The 26,341-nt window shown below is 43.0% G+C and overlaps 1 protein-coding gene across 2 annotated transcripts in view; it reads left to right on the forward strand.

Annotated features, from left to right (window-relative positions):
• The window catches only part of LOC146205031 (uncharacterized), a 93,252-nt gene that overhangs the window by 4,529 nt on the left and 62,382 nt on the right, over positions 1-26,341 (forward strand). For both annotated transcript variants that reach the window (XM_084589703.1, XM_084589705.1), the window contains exons 2-5: positions 4,278-4,573; positions 9,397-9,506; positions 15,651-15,813; positions 20,153-20,316. In XM_084589703.1, coding sequence (XP_084445829.1) covers positions 4,324-4,573; positions 9,397-9,506; positions 15,651-15,813; positions 20,153-20,316 — 687 coding nt within the window. In that variant the 5' untranslated portion in view covers positions 4,278-4,323. The remainder of the gene's footprint in view (positions 1-4,277; positions 4,574-9,396; positions 9,507-15,650; positions 15,814-20,152; positions 20,317-26,341) is intronic.

A 26,341-nucleotide genomic window follows, 5' to 3' on the forward strand; every position in this document is an offset into this window, starting at 1 on the left:
TGTCTGCTGAAAGTGCAGTCTGTTGTGATAAGGGAGGTATTGTTTTGCCTGATCGCAGTTAAGCTGTGGTGTCTTGTGCTTTTCCATGCTGCAGCCTGTAGTCGTATTGTTACAGTGTGCTTCAGGTCTAAAATAAATTCTTGTCTGGATGCCTTCTTTTTTTATATATATATAACTTTGAAACTGTTTAGAGGTCCGCAAAATATTTGTAATGTCTAGTTGGCAATTTCCTGAATACCTTTCAAAGTTTGTCATTATATTTCATTCTTTATTGCTGTTCTTTGTTCATTAATACAAAGATCATATGGGTAGCTCAAGTAGCACCTGTATTCTGGGAAGGGTCTGAATTGTGCTGAAAAAGCTTAGTTTCTAGACTGCTGTAGAGAAGCTTTATGTTCAATATCAATATGTTCTCTAAAGCTGTACTCACTAATTGTCTTGCTTTCTATGAACTCTTACAAGAGCATTGAATTCTCGTTATAGGCTTGTGTACTAAACGTTTCATTTAGCTTTTTTTTTTTTTTTTTTTTCATTTATAATTTTTGATGCTTACTGTTGTATCAATTCAACTTTTTTAGATTTCTGTGCACCTCTTAGAAAAGTTCTTTATAAAAAGAGTGTTGAAATGCTGTAATTTTGGCCTCGTGTTGCTACAGCAAATTCTATATTCTGTAGACACTTCATAGATGTTGGGCACTTAGGCTTTCATTGGGTAGCACTTTAAAAATATTTAAGGTGTGTTCTGGGTGTTTTGCTTAATGTAATATTCATCTTTTAAATTGTGCTGTTTGTATTAGGTTGTTTTCTGATGACTGAGTTTGAGTTGTATGTGAAGTAACTATCTGCACAGTTGAAAAAAATTTAATGGACATTTGTTGTATAATTCAGTGGTGTAATGGCACGTACAAAAATAAATAACCTGCATATACATTAAGCTTTGACATTTTATTATAAGTTGTCATTCAAATTTTAATGTTCCTGGAGGGGGTGTCTGCTAAAGCAGATGTTTGCGTGTACTGTGTGACACCACGGACCCCGAGCACCCATGCTTAGCCGTGCGTGGCATCATCATAGCTGGGGAAAAGGTTGGTGGTTGGGCTGATGCCGAGTGTTTGAACTTTAAGGGCACCTTGGCAGAGGCAATACACCCCTTTGGTCCACGCTTCCCATAGACGGAACCTATGGCCTGACCCGTCCGGTGGAAACCACTGACAGTCACCTTTTCCTATCCTTCCCTACATCTTTCACTGTCTTATCTTCTTTCTTATAGCTGATCAAACTGTCATAAATATCCAATGAATTACCATCAGAAAAGACAAGGAGATCCCTACTGAACACTTGATACTAACATTCAAATCAAGCACGCTTCCAGAAAAAAATTTAAGTGGGGTACCTAAAAGTTGGAGTCCATGCTTTTAAAGTCCATTCTGCCCCAGCTCTGGCAGAATGAGTTGCTGTCCTACTGAACACTTGATACTAACATTCAAATCAAGCACGCTTCCAGAAAAAAATTTAAGTGGGGTACCTAAAAGTTGGAGTCCATGCTTTTAAAGTCCATTCTGCCCCAGCTCTGGCAGAATGAGTTGCTGTCATCTAGCTTTTGCATCATCATTCATATTTAACGATTTTAGTTGGGATGTTTTAGACAACCGGTGATCATCTACTCGCGGTTTTAGTTATCTTCTATACCCATCATCCCAATAAAGCCACGGCTCTGGAAATTTCACCTTGCTGATTGGTCAGTTTTTAAAACCAATGTCACACTAGAAAAATAATACTCTGATGGTTCAACTTTAGAAGAAATAAATGAAAGGTTTTCTGCATGTATATTATTGGCACCTTTCACTTCACTTTATTACCTTACCCCATACGCATACCCCAGACATCAGAACACGCAAGGAAAAAATGTGAGGTATGGTGGACAGAGGAATATAAATCAGCAAAAAAGCCACAAAACAAAGTGCGGAGGATCCTTCGAAGATTTCGGACTGCAGAGGGCCTGGTTAGATATAAAAAGGCTAAAGCCAGAGTATGGTACATCCGGAGTAATGCAGAAAGAACTTCATTGCAAAATTATGAGTCTTCTATACACAGCTCGTTACGTACCATATTTTATAATGCCGAAAATTCGAAAAACTAAACTGCTTTCCACAGTTGTACAGTGAACACATTCCTATTCATCTGATGTTAGTTTTAGGTGACAATGCTCTTGTTGACATATCCTATGCAATTAGGTTAAGAGAAGCAAATATTGTCAATAAGCTGCAGATCAGAACAATTAAATGTCCACAAATACATGAAACAAGTATTTTACCTAGTGTTTGGGGCTTGATAGCTTCAGTTGCTTATGTGCCGTTAAACTCGATGCAACACAAATTTTAATATGTTCCTGATAGAAATGAGCTTGCTCACCCAGGAAAATGTAGGAATGCTGTCTGCTCATGGGCATGAGCACTGCTTTATCTTAGTAGGGCCCAAGTAGAGAAATAAAGCTGTAAAAGGGACCGCAGAGTGGTTAAGTCGGGGTATTGTAAAAAATGTATGGCTGAGGGTCAAAGACAATGTAGATGTTCCACAGTGACATAGCAGTATGGTAAGGAGGTGTTTAAGCAGGAGCGGCAAATGCAAAAATTGTTTAGGAACAGTCAGGCCAGATGATGAGTGTGTTAAGCTCACGTCATGTCAAGCAGTGAGGTAGTAATCTAAAGATGTAGTAGATCTCAGTTTATTTTTTCCACATCACACCACACTAGTTATCTAGGGAAGCCTGCACATGTCCGTACTCACTTTTGGAGCCAGTGGCTTTGATTTTGGAGCCGTGTAAGGGGTCACGATGCTAAGAGTTTTCATAAACATAATTACTTCTCGTCTGGAGAATTACTACTCACCGCATAATATAACATATGTAGTTACTGCTCATCCCGGCCACGGCGACTGCTTTTCGATGGAGGCAAAAAGCTAGATGCACATGTGCTGTTTCAATGTCAGTGCACATTAAAAAGAACCCCAGGTAGTTGAAATTTCTGGAGCCCTCCACTGCGTCATCTCTCATAGCCTGAGTCACTTTGGGACGTTAAACTCCAGAAACCAAAATTAGCTGTGGATGTGTCACATATCCAAGGCATTTACGCATATATTACAAAGAAGAGTATTTCTCATCTATTGGGACATTTAATTTTGAGTTCCCCCTTTCGCTGGTGTGCATCTACTACTGTTGTCCAGAGCTTTCAAATTTCCTGTTACGCTGTGTAAGGAATGTAATCACTGAAAATATAGGTTTCCTGAAATATCATAGCTTTATTTTAGGTTACAAGAAACAAGGTCCTTAATGTTAAATTTTTCTTTACTTTAAATTGGGGCTTTGAAGATGAGATGTATATACATATGAGTATTTAAGATTTCGAAATATAGAGTTATAGAGTTATGACGTGCAATTTGGTTAGTGCGATATTGAAGTTTTTAAAGGACTTACCTTGCAGTTTAAAAAAAAAAACACTTGCTGAACGCTTACAATACCTGTTGATGCAAATATTTAGCACAGCTGTTTAAGTGTTTGGATTTTGCGATATGTAGAGGTAAAGAATGAGATGTCAGTTTACGTTAAAATAAAACCTGGGGTCCAAAATCTCCCGGAGCCCTCCTTTCCTCATAGTGGATGTCACTTTAGGATAGTAAACCCCATATGTCATACCAGTTGCACTTCTCTCCAGTCCGCCTTGCAGAACTCCTCTCAGATGGTGAGTTTAAAAGGACTGCCTCACACTGAGCTTGGCACATTCCTTTGCTGTCATCTTCGTCACCCTTCTGTGCTCATTGGGCTGGTTATGTTGACAGCGCCAATGTTGAACCCAAGAAGTGGGTGCTAACAGCTGTGCTGTGAGATCATAAACATGAATTTAAATAAACTCTCATGCTAGTCTCTCAAGGGCACGTTTTTCAATTGGGGATTATTAGGCCACTACAAAACCACGAAATGTTAGCTATCAAGTTGAGTGGAATGGAGGGAGGAATGACTTTTTCTTTTATAATATACTTATGCAGGTTTAATGATCTATATTATGAGTGTGTTTCTTCCATTTTTGTTTAGAAGACAAGCTGTTCTTTATATTTGTTTTATTTTGCCTTTGAGTCCTGTACAAGAAGTTGAAAATTTGACACTTTTGAATTTTATTATAACCTGTTTCCTACGATTTGGTTAAAATGCTTTTCATGAAGCTGACCCAGCTTTGCTATCTGACTTTTTGGTAAAGTTTGGCTTGTCCTTGGTTTTTTCACAGATGCTGCTAGCTTCAAACTTCTACTGACTGTGGATACGGACTGGGCATGCAGATGGAGGACTTGGCTCCGCAACTGGGTGGCATCCTGGTCAGTGATGTCAGTGGGGACGAGTCTAGCCCCCGGGGTGCGCTGCACACTGGCGGCATTAGTGTCCCTGTGACCTTGGTGCTGTCAAGTGGCCTTCCTGAGCAAGCAGATATGGAGCCCCAGAGCGGTTCCATGCTGAACACATTAGCATTGCACACTAGTGATGGGGCTCCACCAACAACACAGTTCTTTCTTGAACAGTCTGCCGGTAAGAGATGCAGTGTTGGCCATGAATATTTTTTGGTCAAACAACTTTTGTTAGTCTTTGTTGATGGACATGTCACTGTTTTGAACAAGCTGCTTCATTACCATTTATAAGACTGAAAGAACGAAGTCACTTCTCCTATATAAAATGTCTTAGCTGTCTTAGAAAGCATTCTTGAAAACAAGTTTATAATTTAGTCTTGCATGAGCAATTTTGTGGATTTCCATTTTGTCATCGGTAAAGTGTACAAACTCCTAGCTGATATGACTGCCCCCCCCTCCATTTTTTTTTAAGTTGAGAATCTTGTTCCAAAACATCTTAGATTGCAACCTGAAAGGTAACACAATTCCAGGGGTGTACGGTGGTTTATTTTTGTGGTGTTGATTGTTTGTTGGAATAAAGAGAAATGTTAACTGGTGTGTATTGGCGAGCCTAATGGGAATTACTTTGTGAAAGCATTTCAAAATGCAACCTAAAATCCAACACACACCCAAGGAAAATGACAATTTCTACGTGCTGTCAATGCTTAGATAGGTAAAAGGTTATAATGGGATTCGAACTGCTGTTGTACACATTCAAAACCAGAGTACTTACTCATCTTTTGTGCCAGAGAAGAGATAGAATCAGGCGCTCTAATTGTCCTGTTACATATTCTCATAAACCATGTTTTCCACTAGATGCCATGGTTTAATCCCTGCGCCATACTGTTGACACTTTAGAAATATGCGAAAATTTTATCCACCCATGGCTGTAACTGTCGTGCATAACTAAATGGCTTTTTTTTTTCTTTTTTTGGAGTCACATAAGTCTGTCATCACTCTTTCAGTGATTGTTTCTTGTTACTAACATACCATTAAATGTGAATTTGACTGTTAACTTTGAGCATTTAATCTTGCTCGGTATTTTGCTGCAATAGTAAGAGTGTATTTTTACTTCTGTTACAAGTGACTAATGTTTGCAGGAGGAATTTAGCACCAAGTTTTGGTATTGGACAAATCAACTGTAGTTTGTTCTGATGCTTTTATTTTGGGTTTATCCAATTTAAAAAAAAAAAAAAATTCTGTGCTCTGTTTTCATTCATTCTTGTTGCACTTAACTATAGTATGCATGAGGGTTCCTTTGAACCAGAATAAGCAGCAATGAAAGAATGATGCGGTCCCCCTTAATGATTTTATGTCTGATATGGTGTAAATATGGAGTAACACAGCAGTTGCTTTGTTATTAAGAATGTCTGTTGATGTCACAAATACCGTGCATGTGTAATTCTTAAAACATATTGGTCGTGGAACAAGGTTGAAATTGTGTGTTAATGCTCTGCATGTATGTGCTGTTAAAACACTTAGTAGGCTACTCAGTAATGGAAGCATTAATCTCCTGGTTGTTGCCTGTGGTGTTGTGATAGCATGTTTGAAGTATTATGTTGCATGAAATTTTGAGGCAGCTTGCAGTGCTAGTGGACACAAGTGTGAGCTTTAAGCATAGACTCCATTGGTACTTGAGTGGCTTTTGTGCCCACAACCGTGCATTCTCTTGTGTTGGGGCTTGCTTGTGCCCATTCTCCTGCTCGAATGCCTCATTGGGAACAGCATCTGCCATCAGTGCAAAGACTTCCCTGGAAGTTGCAGGACCCTCATCGCTCAATTTCATACCACGTTTGTTGCATGCGTTGAACTTGAGCCTGCCATGTTAATGTGCAGACTGCCTCCTGATCATGCAGTGGACACTTTAATTAAATACCGGCCAGGCAGGAAAAAAAAAAAAAAAGCACTGCCATTCTGATGCAGGATCCATAATACCTGCTTACATTTCCCAAACCTGGCTGTGGTTGGGGCAATGCAGTGACGGAAATGTTTCAAGGATGGGGCACATTGATAATCAAGGTTTTCTTCACAAAGTTGAATCTTAGTTCGCACTTGCTTATTCTTGTTAAAGATGTTTTTCAGTACTGTGCGAGCAGCACGAAGGATGCTTCTGAAATACTGTATTGTTTTGTTGCTACTTTGAAATGAAAGTTTGCTGGTCCGAACGCTATGGATGGAACATAGTGCCTCTAAATAACGGTGCTGAAAAACTTACAAAATTAGAAAATTTGTTAGAGAGGTTTTCAAGGGCCCCTTAAGACTATATTTAAGCTAAATGTGCAGCTGTGCCTTAGTGGGTGCAGCTGTGCCAAGTTCAGTACCAATTACCATGACTGGGCAAAACTGAGGAATATGATAAATAAATGTAAAAGTGGGTTCATTTAGCAAATAAATCTGTTATCTATTGAAGATCATATCAAACAGTCGCCGTTCCCATGAGAAGTTTTGCACTGCCTTTTGGAGTGAAATTTGAAACCTCATAATTTTTTTTTTTTTTTTTTTGCATTTTCACAGTCGTATTTCCCAAACCCACGTGGAGATGCGATTCTACCAGCCGAGCAAAAATGCATTACCTCTGTAGGTGCTGGCTAGGAATGAAGAAGAAAGAAAAAAAGCATATTATCCTTGAAAAATTTATCAAGTGGGATTGTATAAACGAGCTTTCACTGTACTTGCCAAAATGGCTGGTGGCGGTATTACAGTATTATATTTTTTGCCTTTTTCTATCTTAGATAGCTTATAGAATTTTTTATAGCGAAAATAGCCTGTATGCCATTAGAATGCGGCAATTGGAAGATAGGCCAACTTCAGCTCGCCTTGTTTTGAACGCTTTGTGTGGCCAAAGTTAACTTGCCATTATATATAGCATATTGCTGCCTAACAGCATTGAAATGTTAAATTCCTGATACAGCTGAGCCTCGTTATAAGAGACACGGATGTAACAGACAATTGGGTAAGAGACACCATTCACCCCAATGGTTGGCCGCCCTATGACTTTCATTAATTGACCTCTTTTTTAGCAGACATTGGATGTAGAAGACTATTGGCTGTAAAGGACAAATTAGCCTTGAAGTTTGGTACTCAGTCTTGCTTGTAACAGATATTTTAACATTAGATGCGGCACCATCCATCACCAGGTTCAGTAGCAGCTATAGTGAAAAACAAAAGAAGATAGGCACACCTGTGCCATCATTATTAATTATGACTTCAGCAAACAAAGAGCAGGTCATTTAGCTGTGAAATGACTAAAAGAAGCCCCTGCAGTGGGAGTGCAACATACAGAAGCTCTTCAGGCCTGCCACAAAGAGCGCAAGCACGACTGCGTATGTGAGCATCTGAGCGAGCCTACTGGGAGCGCGCGTTGGGTTCTCCAGTTAGTGGAATTTCCTATCGGGAATTACCGTAGATGTTGTGTCTTCTAGTCTGAAGTATATAGAGATAATTGTCTATTTTTTGTATGAGCAACAAATCTATCTGGTAAATGCAAAGAAAGTGCTCAGCTGGGGCTGCTGACATAACCAAGTCATTGGGCCTAGAAAGCGAGACATAGCCAAGCCAAGACCAAAACAAATGACATAAAAACAGAAGTGGTTCTGCTCTGGCAAGGACAAATGAACTGCTCTGCTTGCTATTCAACCAGTTTCAACTCCACTCAGAAACACCTCGTTTGCTTTTCTTTTATTTTTTGTCTGAGTAGCGACATTCACAAACATGTCACTCACAGCCGCTGTTACCCTTTGTCAAACAAGCATAAATTTCTGAGGGATATTTCTGCTAGTGGCATTTTATAGTTTTGACCGCTTCTAGCACCTTGGGGGTAAGCTAGTTACTTTTACGATTTTGTGGCACGTTTTTGGCTTGAATTCTTGTAGTGTTACCAGACACATAGCTTAGTTGTGAATCTCTAGTTGCGGTGCTAAGACGCATCATGATCGCACTTTGCAATCGCTGCAAACATAGTTTGCCAACGTATACTGCTTTGGCACATCGGCCATGAGGCTCTTGGCATCAATGCACAATGCAGCCATGAAGCAGACCAAGATTTACAACTATTTCAGCAGTAAATAAATGTAAGAAAGTTACGAGGTGTGGTCAGTGTGGTGGTCCATTAAGGAAATGCAGTATGTAAATAAAAGCTATAATAACGCGTTTCCGACAAGTTGTACCCCCCCCCCCCCCTTTTTTTTTTGCGTATTTTAGCCGTAGGATGCCTGCGCCAGAAGAAGGTCTGGTTAGAAGATGTAAACGTGGTACCCTGCTTATAAGGGACCTCTTATATAAGAGACAAAAACTGCTCCCCAGTGCATGTCTCTGATAAAGGGGTTCAACTACCATTATCTTGATAACACTGTGCTGTTTTAGTGCTATATTTAAAAGGCAGTTTAGTACCAAATGTAAAAGGAGCAGTGTTCTATAGCACGGTGTTGCTTACTTCTTTATTGCCTTTTATTTGCTTTTTTTTTTTGCCTTGTCACCACAGTTATTTTAGTTCAATAATGTTTTTTTATGATTAATAAGCTGTGGCAGGGCTATGTATGAGATGTATGCAGTCTATTTTTTTCCACCTACATGTATATACACAGACACATTTGTTTTTTTCTTCGAATTCTTCTAAAGCTGGAGCTGTTTCCCTTGCTACACTTGTTCATGTGCCCATGTGCCATTCTAATATCTGCAATCTTTGTGCAGCATATTCTGTATCACTGCAACAATTTTTAACAACTTTGAAAACTGCTGGTGCTCATATCGTTTACATTTCAACTCCTGTAATAGCCCGTGCAGGACTGGGGCATTTATGAATAAAACTGAATAATACTTGGGGAGTGTTAATTGTGGAAAAAGGAAGAACAAAGCCAGTAGTATGCTGCAGTAATATTTTTAATTATGAATGCTTGCCTGATACCGTGATACCATGTTGATGCTTTGCATAGCTAAGTTCTTTTTCTTTACTCCCTTTCTTTTCAGATGGCCAGACACGTCTGAAAACTGCAGAGGGGCATACGCTAGAAGTAGACATAGACCCTGGAACTTTTGGGCTTGTACAGGGGAACTCTGGGCTTCCTGTGCTACTCCAGGTAATTGGCTATAAATTGTTATCGCTCTTTTTTTGCACTTCGGGTTTCATGTGCCTATGTAGACTTCAGAAAGCACTTTGGGTGGGCGAAGCCTTTCTAACTTTGTGCTTGGCACATAATGGCCTTAGTTGACTGGTCGCACTCACTTGAAGCATTTTAGAAGGGGTAAATAACTTCACTGCCACTGGCTAGTGCTACATGTGTGCGATACCGGCATCCTATAAGCACCAGGTTGGTTGACTTGGGGCACTTAGAACAACTCAAAAATTTCTTTTTGTTGACCATGAGGACCATGTTTGAATGTGTAGGGCATTAAAGGGCAGTTTCACATCAAAGATTTTTCATGGCCATGCAGAAGCAAATAAGTTGAAGGCAAAATGTTGAGCTCTTGAAGCTTCTTCAACATGAGTTTCCTCTTTTTTTTTTTTTTACTTGGGCTGTGCCTCCGAAACTCATTGCTCACCAAGGCCAGTAGGATGTTGCATTTCAATTTGAAAAGTTGCTGAAATCAGACCTATAGGATAGGGTGTTTATATCAAAGGATAGGAATGTTCCAGTTCCAATGTGTGTCATCAGTTCAGTCACTCTTGCTTCAATTGACCAAGGTCACTTGGTATTGCCATTGGTAGCCTTGCTCTAGCCTTTTTTGTGTAGGGCAGCCCTTGGGAGTGCAGGTGCTGACCGTGAGTTCCGGCTAATTTTTCACTACATAGATGGAATAGAAAAACCACTCCGAGGAATGACTGAGAGACTGCTTTAGCTTGACTGGGGTGTTGGCTGCAACATGGTTCATACTAATGCGTGAACTCACTGTGGTGAACTTGTTGGTAAGGACCCATTAATAGACAGTTTTAGTTTCACGTACGTACAGAGTTCACTCACACGAACGTGAGAAGTTGATGTAACCAGCGCACATGTCATTTGAAATCCTTATATTTAAATGTTCGCGATGCACAGCGTGCATTGTTCCTAGTGCCATCTATTAACAAATAAAGAGACTGTTGCAGCCACTACAAAACAATATGAATTAAAAGCAAGCCATTGGTCCAGCCTCATTGTGGCCACTCTAAAGGCTGGTTTACATGAAGGCGATTGAGCGAATTCAGTGAAGAGCAGCAGCGACAAGGCGAAACATTTCCAACTTGTTGGAACTGCGTCGCTCGAGCTGCCGCGACAGCTAAAACAGGTTTTTGCATCGCTGTGGCAGAAATCGCAAGTGTTTTTGCTTGCATGTAACAGCCAGAAGACCAGTCTAAACCAAGCCAGTCAAACTGAGTCTCTAGTGTTACCAGTCACACTGTTTTTGCAGGCTGTTGCTATTACAACAAATGCTACTTTGTCAGGCTTATCATCTGCAAAATCGGCCTTCTATTTGAAAAACAAAAGCTATTTGTCACTTGAACCTTTTTGAGGGTAAGATTGGGCAAATTGAAGGAGACTACAACAGTTTAGAATACGATGTCGCGTTAAGGGATTAGTGACGAAGCTGTTATTGCTGTGATGCAGGTGTACAGTGGCTGGAATAGGTGAAGTCCAGCATGGCGTGGCCGCTCGCATGTATTCGTGGATGCTCCGCTCATGTGGCACCGGCGTTCACTTACATGTCGGTTGGGAGCGGCGATGCATGGCGGTGACTATGCATCCCGCCAATTTTGCTGCTGTCACAGTGTCTTTTTGTCAGCTGCGTCTCTTACATTCCTTTTTAAATTAAATGCAGGTAAAATAAAGCCATTTGATGCATTTTGTAAAAAAACAAAACAAAAATCTGAGCCCTGAAGGGTTCTTATTTTTGTTTATTCCATTGGGGTAGCGACCCCGACCTGGCAATTCATGAATTTGCCGATGCCATCTATGCGAAGTGAGAAATATATAACAACTGTGAAATTTTCCCCTCAGTAATACTGAGAAAATGATCTTATTGTAGTGGCTTTTGAGCTTTTTTTGCCTCTTGTAGGTCACTAAGCCGCATTTTTTCTTAGCCCATTCACTGAAACTTGGCTAAACATACATTACTTTCAATTTAGAATTGCTGGCTTGCTGCAAATAATTGAAACTTAATAAAAGACCGACATTATGCGCTGCTCATGCAAAGTAAACATATAATATAAGTAGATCCACTTGTCCTTTTCTCTACTATTTATTTTATTCAGCTGGTCAAGGCTTTGGCAAACTGAATGGCAAGCATTCTTGGTTTTTTGTTTGTTACATGGTTCGGCGCATCTTAAAGTATTGTTTTCTTTTCGCGGGTGAATGTTCTTTCTTTGTTGAGAGACTTAACATAGAAGTGCAGCCATGTCGAAACGAAGACCTTCACTATGTTGCTGGTCAAGGATTCTTTGTGTGCATCACATTCAATAGAGGGCACATTATGCGTGCAATGCAAAATATCAGTGCAGTTGTCTCTTTGAATCTTATTCCAGGGGAACCAAAAGCTGATTTTTAAGGGATACAGAAGTCCCCCTTTGTTGCAAAACTGGATGAATGATGAGAGGGCTGCATGCGAGTCCTCAGCTGATGTCAGCAACTTCTCAAAGCAGTCTTGAGATTTTGTTGTCAATATTTTACGTCGGGCATCATAGCCAGCCAAATAAAATATGAGCCTGGCGTCACTGTTTTGCTCCGGGTAAGAATGATCACTGCACAGGGATGACGTTTCCATTACTCCGGAGGCTTCATCTAATCGTCCTGCACCAATCGAGTCATCCACTTGGTTGGCTGTCTAAGCTGTTTCAAAAAGTGACTTAAGTGCGCCTCCTGAGCAGTTAGTTGCCTCTGTCCAGAGCTTCAACTAAATTATTGAAACTCAGACAGTTAACTGCAGTCAGAAATTGTGCGGATGTCAAATGATCATTGCATCCTGAAAATTGGCGGATTATGCCGAACAGCGTCTCTATTGCATCCTGGCTTAGGCGTGGAGTTAGAAGCTATTTGTAGCCCACTTTTTCTGTTAGGTACGTCAGAAGCTCCAGTGTTGCTTGCAGGGTCACCTTCAAACCTTCTGCCGGACTTGATGACAAAAAGCCTGCTTTTGTGGGGCTTCTGATGGCTTCCCATTCGCTGATGTAAAGCAGTGGATCTTTCAGCACCTGCTCCTCTACAGAATTCAGTCTGAGGGCGTTGGCTGGAAATCTTGATGTCATGGCAGCAATCGGCTTCTGCATGAATGTAATGAAATGTTCTGTCTGCTGCCTAGGACTTCGGAACTGAAAAGATGAAAGGCATAATTGACTAAGATGCTAAGATGCACATCATTAATCTTTGGCATAGCTTTGTGTGTTGTAGCACATTTGTCCAGTTCATGGGCTACCTTAATTGCTTTTACATCCACATGGCCTGGAGTCTTGTAGCCAGTGCCCGTATTCCGAGTTTGCGTCGTTACAGTGAGTGTCGCGCTCTCCCCGACCTCGAGTCACCTGATTAGTGGAAACGCTGTAAAATGATGTTGCCACCTCTTCCGCTTTCGCAGTGGCAGCACCCAGTTCCAGCATTTCAACCAATCAGATGACTCTTGGTCACGGGAGATAGCGACACTTCAACAACGACGCAAACTCGGAATGCGGGCCCTGCCTTTATAAACCCATTTCTTACCCATTTCACCCAAATGTGGAAAATCAGAAATGAAAAAGAAGCATCGGTCATCTTCAGAGGGATGAGGTGCTGATTGTTTGATAGCTTTTCCTTTTGCCGATACTCCAAATTGATGCCACATTGCACGGTTCCAAGACTCTTCATCAGATGTCACATAGTCAACTCTTAGTCGAGAATTCTCATCTAGCATCACTGCTTCCAGAATTATCTTTGAAAGCAATGGTGCTCTAACATTGCTTCTAGAGGTGAACACACCGAGAATTTGATGCCACGAGCCTAACAGAGGCTGAAACATTACCACTAATCCGTGGTAGCATGGGACAGCTTTGTCAGAATCGGGGGTAAAGGGACCGAGATCCACAAAAGCCTTCAACTTTTCCACTGCCTCCTGCAGCACCGAAGTTTTCAATTATTAGCCCCCCATGGCACTCAAAATCACATTTCTTCTGTCTTCTTAATGCCTGAAAAAACACGAGCATTGAATCCGAAGCTGCTCTCATATTGCCTCTTGTATTTTTTAAGGCAGCTGAGCTGGGCAGAGCAAGTATTTTTTCTCTGCAGGCATGTTTATGAAGCGACGGGCTCTTCTTGTGCATGATTATGCATTCCAGCAATCACTCTTGACTGTAGCGCATGCCTTTTGGAGACTTGCGTCTCCTAGCTTCAAAGCACTGCATGATAGCTGCCTTTTGTTAAGCCGGTAGCATGTCAATCTTGTTCTGAACTGCAGATTCTTCACTCTCTTTGTTCTGCTTTTGCAGCTGAGAAATTACCTGGTCTAAAGTTTTCACCTTGGTCCTGAGGTGGTGCACTGCTTCTTTTGCCTTCATTTTCTTGGCAGAGCTTGTTCGTTTTTGTTTTTTTTTATGTTTGACTAATCAAAAGCTTTTGCTAACAAAATGATTTCAACAAGAAATTACCAACTAGCCCAACTTGAAGTTTTAATGAACTTCCTAAGGTATTTGCATTTCATGCAGCATTTCTCTTCAGAGCCTGAAATTCCCTTGCAGAACATATTGTACAGTGTTTCATTCCATACTGTCAAGTTCTTATGCGATGAGACAAATGGGAATTCTTCCAAAGGCCCGGCTCCCGCGCAAGGACAGGTGGTGTCAACAGCTTTCATCAGCAGCAGCAACAGCTGTCAGCTGGATCACCTGAGTTTTCCACTACGATTGGAGCTGCTCACACAAAAACTTCATGCTTCACCACGCAGTCTTTGGAAACAAAAACCACCATTTTCTGGGCATTCAGAATGCTCATGTTTTCGGCACTGCTTGGTACGCACTATAGATGACCATTAGTGGTTCTTCGCTTAACACATGCTTCCCCCAGCAACTGTATGGAAGACTTGCATTCTTGTAGTCATACGAGTGTGTGTCGTCGACGGGTACAGACAGATTATCTTCCTGCGAAGGCAGTCACTGCGGCTCATCCCTTCGTGACCTTTTTGATGGCACCAGGGGCTGCAAGTCTGACCTTTCTTTAGGCATCCTTTTCTTTGGAACTGGCTTCGAAAGGTACTTAGGCACATTGAGGAATATTATCGAAACAGCATCTGGTAGAAGAATAGGTCTGCTACGGTTCAAGCGCACTGTCTGACCCTCAGTGCAATGCTCAATGTGCCGTGACACAAACTGCTCATCGAAATGCAGCTCGCAGATGGCTGCGTTGTGATCAGGCGGTTTGTCTGCTCTCGGTATGTTTCATTGCCACTGCTAAAAAACAGACTTCTCCTTCAGAACTTCGAACAGCGACAACTTCTTGCAAGACTTGTACCCGCTTGTGCATCCGAGCACAAAGCAATGACCTTAATGGCGGCTCATTGTGCATCATCGGCACAGAGTTTGAAGTAAAGTACGGCAATCAAGCTTAGCTCGGGAAACACTGACGGCTCACTGCAGTCTTTTTCCGGAGTATAACTGAAGTTCACGATTCGACGAGAGAGAAAAAAAAACTCAGAAAGCACACGTTAAAAGGCTGCAACACACAGGCACTCACTGCTATAGCGCTCAGCGCGATGTGTAAACAGAATCGAGGGCCACCTTGTGGCGGCATCGCCAGGCAGCGTCAGCGGCTCCCATAAAGGCCGCTCCACAGTAAACGCACTTCCCATTTCTAGCCATGGTAGTGGCCAGCGTATGATGCCACCAGCAGCGCGAGAACCCCACGTGAGAATCCAAATCTCGCATACATCCGTGAAACCGACACGACCTTTCACATTCTACGCATGTGCACTGGTCATACGTGGGTACTTCACGTATGTGAAACTAAAACTGTATAATGTGTAGAGCCTGTATGTCTGCAAACAGCATCCGATGTTCTTTTCTGAAGCCTTGACGTGGAGGCTCAGCCGGTGGAGGAGGGAGCAGTGGTACTGGATGCTAGTGGTGTTGTGGCCAGTAGGAGAGAATGGTGCATCAGTGGTGCGATGGTGCATAATTTAATGCTAGCACATATCCCATTTATTCCATGCATCATTTCCGCCGTTTTTCTTTTTTCTCTTCTTTTTTACGTCTCGCTGTTTTTCAATGTAGATGCAACGTATGCTTTCAGGTGTCTACTGATGCCTCCTTGGTCCATAGGGATGATGTACAGATTGCAGTAGCAGCATCGGGTGCAGGGGCTGACAGTGTCACTGAGAACACAGAGGAGCAACGAAAGGAACACGGAAGCAATGCTACATCTTTTGAAGAAACAGAAGAGCCTATGTTCCAAGGTTAGTGCATTTACTTGATCAGGTGTCAAGGAGGCATAAGTCGATCCTGCATATATCGTACCTAGAGGTACCGAATTATTGCTTATATTGACTCTGATTATTCCCTTGAAAATCCCATGCAAAAAAAAATGTTGCAGTGTTCCCATTTATCGAATTGCGTTCAGCAGAATATCCAATATATCATACTGTGTGCTTTTCCTAATGGTGCTCCCATAATCACTTTTTGCGCATGGAGCCTGGTTCGCTGCTGTATGACTTTGGCCACCTGCTGGCAGTGCTAACACTGAAACTACTAACTGAAACACTGAAACAGTGCTAACACTGAGTGCGGGAGGTCATTGGGGTCGTCGTCTGGGCGGGCAGGCAGCGATCCACGGGTCGTCCGGAGTGAAGAGAGAGCGAGGCGACGGCATGCGTCTCTTTTATAGCCCCCGTGCGGGACCGGTTATCCCGGAATGAGCGGGGAGAGGGAAGGGGTAAAGCGGTGGCGCATCGGTAGCCGCGGGAAACGGGCTCTCTTTATAGGTGGCTGGCGCGGTCCCCACAAGGCAAAGTTTGGGCATTCCCCTAATTTTTGTTGCATTTTTAGTGTGTCAATAACAGCATTAGGCCTGCTATGATCCGAAGTAACTTTCCTCAAAGTATTCTCCGCTGCAGCTTTAATGCGAGTCCCAACTTCAAACGGTACTTGTGCTGTGTGGTGCAAGATGCGAGCTCCGACGTTCCAATCTGGAAAGATATGAAGCGCTTGCACTCACAGAGAGGTTTGTGAAGATGCATCCAGTGTGCTTCCCTTTTTAACGCCTGGAGCAAGGGGGAGCTCAGTGCACAAGGGTGTTTCTGAAGTACTGTATTGTTTTGTTAGTACTTTCAAATGAAAGATTGCTGGTGTGAACACTATAGATGGAACATAGTACCTCTTCATAGCTGTGCTGAAAAGCTTTTGTAAGGTTAGGAAATTTCTCAAAGAGGTATTTAGGGACCCTTTAAGGCTATATATAAGTTAAGGAGAGACGCGGGTCTTAGAATGGTCGAAAACGGTAAAAAAATCCATTTTGAGAAAAACTCATTTTTGGAATGTTTAACCTTTCAAGCACCTGCACTCAAATTATTAGCGCTGAATTCAGTCAGGAAATGCAATAAAATGGCTTTCATCGTAGGCTTGGTTTGAAGCTGTTTTCTTTGTGCGCAATGTGTGCTGTCTTAAAATGACTTCGCTTAAACGGAGTGGCTGCGCATAGGTTGTGCTGAGTTTTTCCTTCCGATCGAGATGCCGGAAAACAGTAGGTTGTAACCATGCTTTCAACGAGCTTTTGGAAGTTGTAAGAAGCGGGCGTGGAGCAAGAACCAGAAAGCACCCGCCGGCCACAAGCTGCCGTCGGGGCCTGCTTTACAGCTGGTGCCAGACTTGTTAGATGTGCAGGGAACATCGACCACTTTACCCGATGACGACAGCGCAGGTTCAAATTAAAGCGTGAGTTGCATCCCGGATTACAGTACACTTCGTGTTGACGCCACCGCCGCGGATTACTCTACGGCGGAGCCGGCGCACTGTGTTGAGCAGTCGGTGCAAAGTCTATTGTGTCGGAAAAGTCAGTGGTCCAATGAGAGTTTCACCTCAGCATCAGCGTGAAATGCGATGCCGGTGCCGAATTCGTGATTGTAGACATGAAAGCATTAAACAACTTCATCGCGCACATGAAGCTCAGAGCCTGCGACAAGATCGTGAAGACGTGAGCGGTCAACAACTCGAGCGCCACAGCGGACCTTTTCAAGGCCACCCAACTGTTTGTCATGGTGGGGCTCGGGCCTCCTTGGCTCTGGACCGCTAGTTCCCTCAAGAAACTGTTTTCAGGGCTCAAAATACTGGCCTTGAAGCTGGCCATCCCAGTCCTGCACTTTTGTCGGCTAAGAAAAGTAAACCATAACTTCATGAAAATATTTTTTACAATTTCATCATGTACACATCTCCAGCATTTTTTTTTTTTTAATGTTTTCTTGGATGGAATAAGACATATGATGTTTTGTTTTACAGGGGGACAAATAGGGAACATTCAAAATAAAATCTGTAGTTGAACATTCCTCCCAAAATTTTCCACAGTCAGCTTCAAAACATTAGGTGCGATTTCTTCAACTTAATATTCTTTTGCCAACATGACTAGCCTTATGGAACTTTTCATTAGATTTTGTGGCGCAATTCTAACAAGTCTCCTACCGTTAAATTCGGGAAGAATTGAACTGTGGAGCTATGCTATATTTATGTTGCTAGGCTGAAAATATCAAATTTTGTGGACAATTATGCCAGCTAATTATATTTTAATATTATGGGGCATCGGCTTAATTGGACATTTTTATATGATAAAGCACCTCATTGACAATATGAATAGCATAGCTCCACATGGCAGGCCTGTGGCTACAGCTACATTTTAAGCGGAATCAAATAATATTGAGGGAAAGGGTCTTAACGTCCCATAAGAAATTACCTAATTAGGCATCAGTTATGTTTTCATAGTATGAGAACTAATTGATATATACTATATATAAAACAAATTATATTTTTGAAAACAACAGGAAGAAATTCATGTGCACGTCGAATTTCGTTACGATAACTCTAATAATAAAAAAAATCATTTTAAGACAAGTGTCCCCTCTTAACAAAGTCGTTTGGGCGTGCTGGTGAGATATGATATAAATTTGAAGCGCACCACCAGACGAGGACAGTGGAAGAGACTAGAGACAAACGAGCACTTCACGCTTCTAGGTTACATAAAAACTCGGATCTGTGTGCATGTTTTCTATATATAATTATTGATATATTGAACTATCTTGCCAACCCCTTTGAGTTTGGTATATCGGGGATCGATTCATCAATGGCCATTGTAGCCACTGACGCATGCAGCCTTTTCTGACCTATGCATTTAAAATGAAACATGCTAATAAGAGTTCGTATATCAACTGCCTGCTTGCACTTACCATCCGCCTTTCTGTCTTAACTAAAGAAGATTTACATGAGTGCTCAGTTTGTTCTAACAATTGGGTCATGTACGCAGAAAGAGACAGCATTTTCGGAAGTAGGCAGGTCAATAATGCCTTTTTGACGCTGAAGATGTCCGACAATTACACATCAAGTGGCCGATCTATCTGGCATGCTTAGAGCATCCATGGTGTTTAAGTTCAGCGCTGTCAGCTTTCCCTGTAGATAACATTAAGAAATTCTCTGGAAGGTAGATACAGACTGCACATAGAAGATCCAGACATGTTGAATGTGAAAGACAAAAACAGACAACCATTGTCTTCATCCACTCCAGAACTTACGGCATGTTTGGATCAATTGATTCATGATAATTGTTACATTAAGCAGAGATTGTTGCAGGATTTCATGGTGTATTGTTTGAAACAGTGAATCACATAGTAAATGTCGAAATGTGTTTCTAAAAGGTGTGTCCCTGGAGGGTGCCTTGTCAGTTGACAGTCAACACATAACAAGCCTGTCTTGACCTGTGTCACTGAAATGTGGCGTACTATGGAGCAAATGGGGATTTCTCGTTCAAACAAACCTTCGCTGAGAATGAGTCATTGACTCACCACTGCAACCCAGACCAAATGCTAGAGCATACAGTACAGGCATGCAGATGCTGGAGAACTTGCTTGCGCTTTTGCCCAGAGGTGATGTGCAAAAAAAAGTGAAACCCTTCAATATGACAACATTTGGCCACACAAAAGTCGAAACTTAATTGTTCTATGGGGGAAGCCACAATTTTTCTTGCATGCATAAACTTCCATGAAGCAAATCCAATTTATGTTGGTTTCACCGCGCTAACACATTGAACGACAGAAAAGACAAACACCACGGAGCGTGAACTAACAATTGGTTTTAATGGATGAAACGGAAGTCATTTTATACACATGAATAACCAACTAGGCCCAATTCTCGCCATTTTAGCAGTAAATCCAATTTAGTCTCGGATAAAATTAAAGCACAGTTTTAATAACTTGCCACACCGCAGAGGCACGCTGGATAGGACTATCGACATCGATACCCCAAGGATGCTGGATTGAATCCCAACCACAGTGGCCGCTTTTCGATGGAAGCAAAAAGCAGGGCGCTCATGAGCTATGCGGTGTTAGTGCATGCTAAAGAACCCCATGTTTTCGAAATTTTCGGAGCTCTCCACTATGGTGTTTCTTATAGCCTGAGTCACTTTGGGACGTTAAACTCCATAAACCAAACCAGATTTGGTAATTTGAACAAAATAATTCGTGGTCCCTCGAAGTTTGAATTAATGAGTGCTGTATTGTTCGTGTTTCTCCATCAGTTCTCATGGTTCCTGTGTTACAGATGGGGAGCCGCTGCCACTTCAGATGTACCTCCAAGTGGGCAAGGAGGCTCCTGATGAGAACAGCACATCTCTTGAGGATGCGGTGCAAACAAATACTGGCACTGCGGTTGCCATTGTCACCCCTGATGGGGATGAATCGGATGCTGATGAGCTACCAACACCTGTGAGCTTGCTTTCTGTGTTGGGTAGAGTGGCTATATTTTCACATGGTGGGTGTGAGCGAGACCAATAGCTTTCTTTGTAGCTCTTGCTTTAATGGTTAAAAAAAAAATCATGCATAGCAGGTACCTCGATTTTCGTCTCCACTTTCGTTTGCCTCCTCTTTTACAAATATTTTGGAAATGGTTTCCCACTCGCCAGAGTGGCCAACGGCGACTTTTCTTAGTACAGTCGAACCCGGATATATCGAATTTTGGTTATATCGAACTCACGGAATATCCCCTCGCATGTAAAAGTATAGGAAAGCCGCGTTATATATCGAACTCAATTTCACCGGTCGTTCGATATATCGAACTCCGCACCACGCACAGGAAAGTGTGCCTTCCCCTAAGACGATCGCATCATCCTCGGCCGTTTGCCACGTGACGTTTTCAAGCCACGCGCGGAAGGAATGAGAGGGGACAGTTCGGCTAGGGCAGCGATGCGCCCATTCCCCAAAGGCGCGCGCATCTGCAGTTATCGTTTCCCGCACGCCAGCACGGGACGTTTGCAAGCCATGTGCGTGAATGAACCAGAGAGAACCAGTGGGAACGAGAGGGGAAAAACACGATAGAGCGAAGCGCAAGGGTGTGCCCATTCTTTTGCCGAGCTATCTCTCTCCTTCCTCTTTCCCGGCCTTCGTTCGCAGTAGCACGCGCTACGCATGCACCAAGCCAGCTCAGCCCATTTTCAGACAGAACTTCGGACGCTTTCTCCAGTGCGTTTGCGAACCCTCTGCGCACAGCGGCTGACGTGGCTATGGCGCCTGCAGAAGTTAAGAAGCAGCAGATTTCTTTTTTTTTTTTTTTTGCGAGAGTCGTCTGTTCTTATCGTTGTGCTGTACGCGCGGCGTAGCGTCAGAAATGGCGTTACGAAGCTGTTTTTTTTTTTTTTCTTTTTTCTTTTTCCCCGGAAGTCGTTTATCCTTGCATGTATGAATCAACGAAAGCACGCGGTCAGCTGCGATCATGACACCGGCATTTGCAGCTTCAAACAGCATTTGCAGCTTTCCAATGATTTTGTGGCAGTAGACTATGTCCGTCCCAAGCACAGCGTGATAAATCGAACCAGGCTTGTGCAATCAAGCCATCACGGGCAGTCTGCCAAGTTCGCTCCCCGCCGCAGCAGGAGCTATCAAAAGATAAATACACCGCAACATTATAGTTATTGCTGCGCAGTATCTTGGTACGCTGCCAAGAAATGAGCTGTGGATGAGACGACCGAAACGGAGTCGAAAACGCTAGCTATTTCTGCGCGGCGACACAGAAACCTTATTTTGAGCTGCCGCGGTGGCTTTTTTTTTTTTTCAAAATTCTCGAGTACAAAAGTGAAGGGTGGGTTCATTATACCAGTGAGTTGATTACGCGACAAATACAGTATCGTTTTTTCGCATCGTAAGTGCCGTCCCAAGCCGATTTCTGTATATCGAATTATCGATATATCGAACTATTTCGCGATCCCCTTCGAGTTCGATATATCCGGGTTCGACTGTATTTACTTGAAACATTATTCAAGTGGGTCGATGTGCATTGTAGAACGACACACTAGTTGCTTGTTTGCTGTTTGAAGTAATCACTCCCTCGTTTATCAGTCCTTGCCTGCATAGTTAAAGGTCTTCTCGACTAAGCACACCTTCCAGAACGTGCGGGAACCTTTGTCAGCCAACAGTATGATGTCCCCTTCTGATAGTCTCTTTGGACTTGAACCCTTCTTTCTTGTTGCAGTGCTGATTTCCTGAAGATAATCATGCCACCTAGCTCACCACATTCTAGTTATTTGGAATTGGTTTTTCCATGCGTCTTGAATAATTTGGAGTCGCATATACTTGAGGCCTTCGTGAAGCAGTTGTCTTCCTTTTATTATATCTGCCGGAGTTAACAGAACTGGGTCCATATTCCGAGTTTGTGCCATCTTTAGAAGTGTTATTTCCCTGACCTCGAAACGGCAGAACCGGAAGTGGTAGTAACCAAACTGACATCTTCTGAAGGCTGCAACGGGGGGCGGGTGATAAACTTACGGCATGGCCTCGGACGTTTGCTCTCAGATAATTTGTTGCAGGGTTGGTTTGATGGCGCTCTTAAGAGAGGGGAGCAGTGACAACTGCTGAGCAACCTCCTCATACACGAACTGCTTGATCTGTACCATTAGTGAACTGCTGACTTCTGTCATCAAGCCGATGCTGGCAAGAGTCTCGGTCTGTGCCGAGGGCAAACAGGACAAGGCTCGTCCATGATGCAGCTGGTTATAGCTCTGGCACAGGTTGATAATATCGCTGATGGAGGTAGGGCTCTTGGCAACAAACATGTGAAATGCGTCATCCACAATTCCCTTGATAAGGTGGTTAGAATGGGGAGGTGTGAAAACCGATTCCTGAAAGCTGGCCCCAAAACGCGTTCCTACTGCGCGGTGGCACTACTGGCGGGGGGCGCTGTTGCTTCTCGCGACATCTGCACTGCTCCAGCTAGTCGGAATGCTTTGATCATGTTGATATTTTTCTGCTGGAGCACTAGATGCAGAAGAGGTGTTTTTTTTCCCCCAGGTAATAGATATGAGTATTTGTTAAGGGATAGCTGATAGAGTTCGTTCAGTCAAAAAACTGTCGACGTAGTACTGCTAACGTCTCGAAATAATCGAGGGTTGTGTTAACGAATTGTATCATAGATGTTTTTGGTTCTTAGTGACTGATTTGTGTGTGATATGTGATGACCATTTAATGAAATCCTTTAATTACTCAATTGATCAATAAAAAATTAAAAAAGAAAATGAAAAGGGGGGCTCAGAGATATCCAAATGTTCAGAATGAAAATCCAATATATTTCTTGATGATGCTAATTAAGAAAATTGTGTAAATGATCAAACAATTTTTTGTAATTGAAAAAATAAAAAGTTAGGAAAAGCAGTTAAAAGTTAAGATTCACTGGTACGCCGGCAATGATGTGGACCAGCGAGGAAGATAGTGCAGCTTGGTGAGCATTGTTTCTCGGTTTAGAACACAGATACATAGTGGAAGGTAACTGCCAGGAGGCATTTTGTTTTCATGAAACTCAGCGAATTGGTAAGACACTACTTTGCGCTGGAACGTTTGGCGCGACCAGTTCTTCGAGCTGAAGACCAAAAATAAAATGCTTCTCAGGTTCTCCATCCATCATTCTGGCCAAATCATAATCAGGGGTGAGCTTGAATAACTTATTGATGAACAGACTCTACAGGTATTGGTCCAACATTCTTAGATAGAGGCAGTTGGGAAACTGTGCTGCGAAGGGGGCCCAAACGATCGCCAGTCTGGCGTGAGTTGATCGCAAAGCGACCGCAACGCCCCTCTCCCCCGCTGCGGTGGATGGGTGAGGCCATTGAGCTAATACACAGGCGGAAATTTTTAAATACTACAAACCCTCTTTTTTTACTAATGCAACGAATAATAAAATTGCGTTTGCGTTTTTAAACACACTTTTGTATGCGTATGAAAGCTACTGAATCTACTGACTCGTCTGAAGCAAGGAGGTTGCAGACGTGGCTCAAGCGTTTGTCTGCTACCTGCGTTCTTGAGATACGTCTACAAACGCTCTGGCGTTTCATGCATACTAATATGCGTTTAAAAAAGACAGGTGCAGTTTTATTTTCTATTGCGTTGCTGAAAAGAAAGAGTAATATTTTAAAATTTCCGCCTCACCCGTCCACTGCAGCAGGAGAGAGGGGCGCTGTGGTCACATTGCGGTCAACTCACGCCAGATCAGCGATCGTTTTGGCCCATTTCGCACCATGCAGCTTTCCAACTATCTCTATCTAAGAACGTTGGTTTTGATCTGCAGCTATTTTTCGCAGATATGCGAGTAGGTGCGGTTCCTCTCTTTTCCTTTTCCTTTTTTGTTTTTTCAGCAGACTCTCTGTAAGGTACTTGGAAAGAAATGGATTGGAAAAATATTGTTGGGACAGCACCAGCTTTCAGGGCATGCAAGAACATCGCGTGGCATTGAGGCTTCATGTCCATTCACGACATATATGAAGTGTCTCAGAATTGATAAACCTAAAAAAAATTAATAATCTAAGCATAGTCTCCTCTACAGGAAAACTTTCCTGGATGGAATGCAGTGACAGCCACAGTGAAACAATGACTTAAAAAGCTAACACACGTCCTGCCGTGTTGCGTGGGTTGCATTTTGGCTTTCAGGCGAAAAACAAAACGCATTACTGGGTGCTGTGCAATGTCGATTCACGTTAGGAAGCTCCAGTCATCTCAGTTAAACCTGAGCTGTCCACTACAGCTTCCTTCATACCAGCCAGTTGTTAGATCCTACAATTTTTTTTTACACACATACTCCAGGCACCAGCTTATGAGAATCGCCGAAACACTTAGCTTAGCTGGGCCGAAATGCCTTTCACAAACCGCAGAATTCTCTTGCTGCGGCTTCTCTGCCTTTGGGATGGCACGTGCCCACTTTTAAATTGACTTTGCATACAGGCACGCAAGAGGGAGAGTTTTTCTGTGCATGACTGGTAGACGTGCTGTAGCAACCTGGCAGAAAAGACCAACTTTGGTTGTTTTTTTTTCTTACATTTGAAGGCATTCTTTGGAGCATGTGAAGGAAAGGGGACAGCAACTCACACCATCTACACTGAATAATTCCATAAATGCACAGAAAACAGGCCAGCGTTAAACAAACCTTGCGCGGTGCCACGACCTACAATAGCTACGAGGCTACGATGCCTGCGAGTCTGCCGCACGCCAGTGCTTCCGAGCTAGCAGCGCCCCCGACGGAAGCACCAATTTTCCCCAAGAGGCAGGAACGCGCAGCGGGGCCTCTCTTGGCAATGGTAGTGGCGGCATGGTCTTCACACCTCATATTCTAGCCACCCTACCCTTGAGCACACGCTTGGTGCAGTCAGTCTCTGTCTTGGATACACTGGCACGCTTGCACAGGTCAAGGATGTCTTCTTGTAGCTGGTGAAGCCTTCACCAATCTGCTGGGCGTAAGGGCGGAGATGCATTAATGAAGGCGGTCTTAAAAGTGGACCAGGTCATAATAATAATCATCATCATCAGCTGGACTATAATCACTGCAGGGTGAAGGCCTCTCCCATATTACTCCAATTAACCCGATCCTGTGCTAGCTGCATCCACTTGACCCCTGCAAACTTCTTAACCTCATCTGCCCACCTAACTTTCTGCCGCCCCATGCTTCAGACCATGTGGTGAAGTCCGACTCGTGGTTTTTGAACCAGAGGTTTACTACATCGGTCAAGTAGAAGGCAACATTTATGAGCTTCGTGCTGTCCGACCAGTTGTGAGCACTCGCCTGGTCGGAGGAGGATAGCCATTTCTTCATATCATGATCGTCCGAGCCACTGAAGGTGACAGGATCCCATTGACGAAGTGCACTAGGGCAGGTTGCGGGTGGCGGTGAAGAAGCGACTGGTTGGTCGACGTCGTATGGCATCGTGGTAGCAAGCGTTCGACCGTGCAGCTCCAGGATGATACTCTGCACTTCCAAGAAGAATATAACTACACTAGCTTTATTGTAGGCGAGCTCATTTACTAGGGCTAGGCCAAGGGAACCTCTTGTAGGTCTGGGCTCGTCCAGCTGCTCGCACCTCGTGCCGGCGCACTAGCGCAAGGTCATCTCCTTCTTTACACTGCCTTTTTTCTGTTGATGTTTGCTTGTTTGTTTTTTATCTTCTCACTTTTGCAAAAGCAGAAGGACAATTGCTGTTTTTTCTCCCGTCTTTAGCACATTGAACAGTATGCCCTGCTACAATAAAGCGTGTTGCACAATTAGAGGGGCGCTGTAGAATGCTTCTCCCAACTAAACTGCGGAATCCTCGCAGTTCAAATTTCGCACAGAAATGGCATTTTGTTGTTGGTATTTTTTGATACTAAATTTGTTTGGGGTACTTGCCTGATTCAATCTAAAGAAGTCTGATGTTCTTACCGTATGCGGCGGCGGCAAAGCAAAAGAAACGAATGCCCCAATGACAACACCGGTGGTGCCATC

The sequence above is a fragment of the Amblyomma maculatum genome, chromosome 1, assembly GCF_055883805.1.
Source record: "Amblyomma maculatum isolate TAMU_Amacu chromosome 1, ASM5588380v1, whole genome shotgun sequence".
NCBI lineage: Eukaryota > Metazoa > Arthropoda > Arachnida > Ixodida > Ixodidae > Amblyomma > Amblyomma maculatum.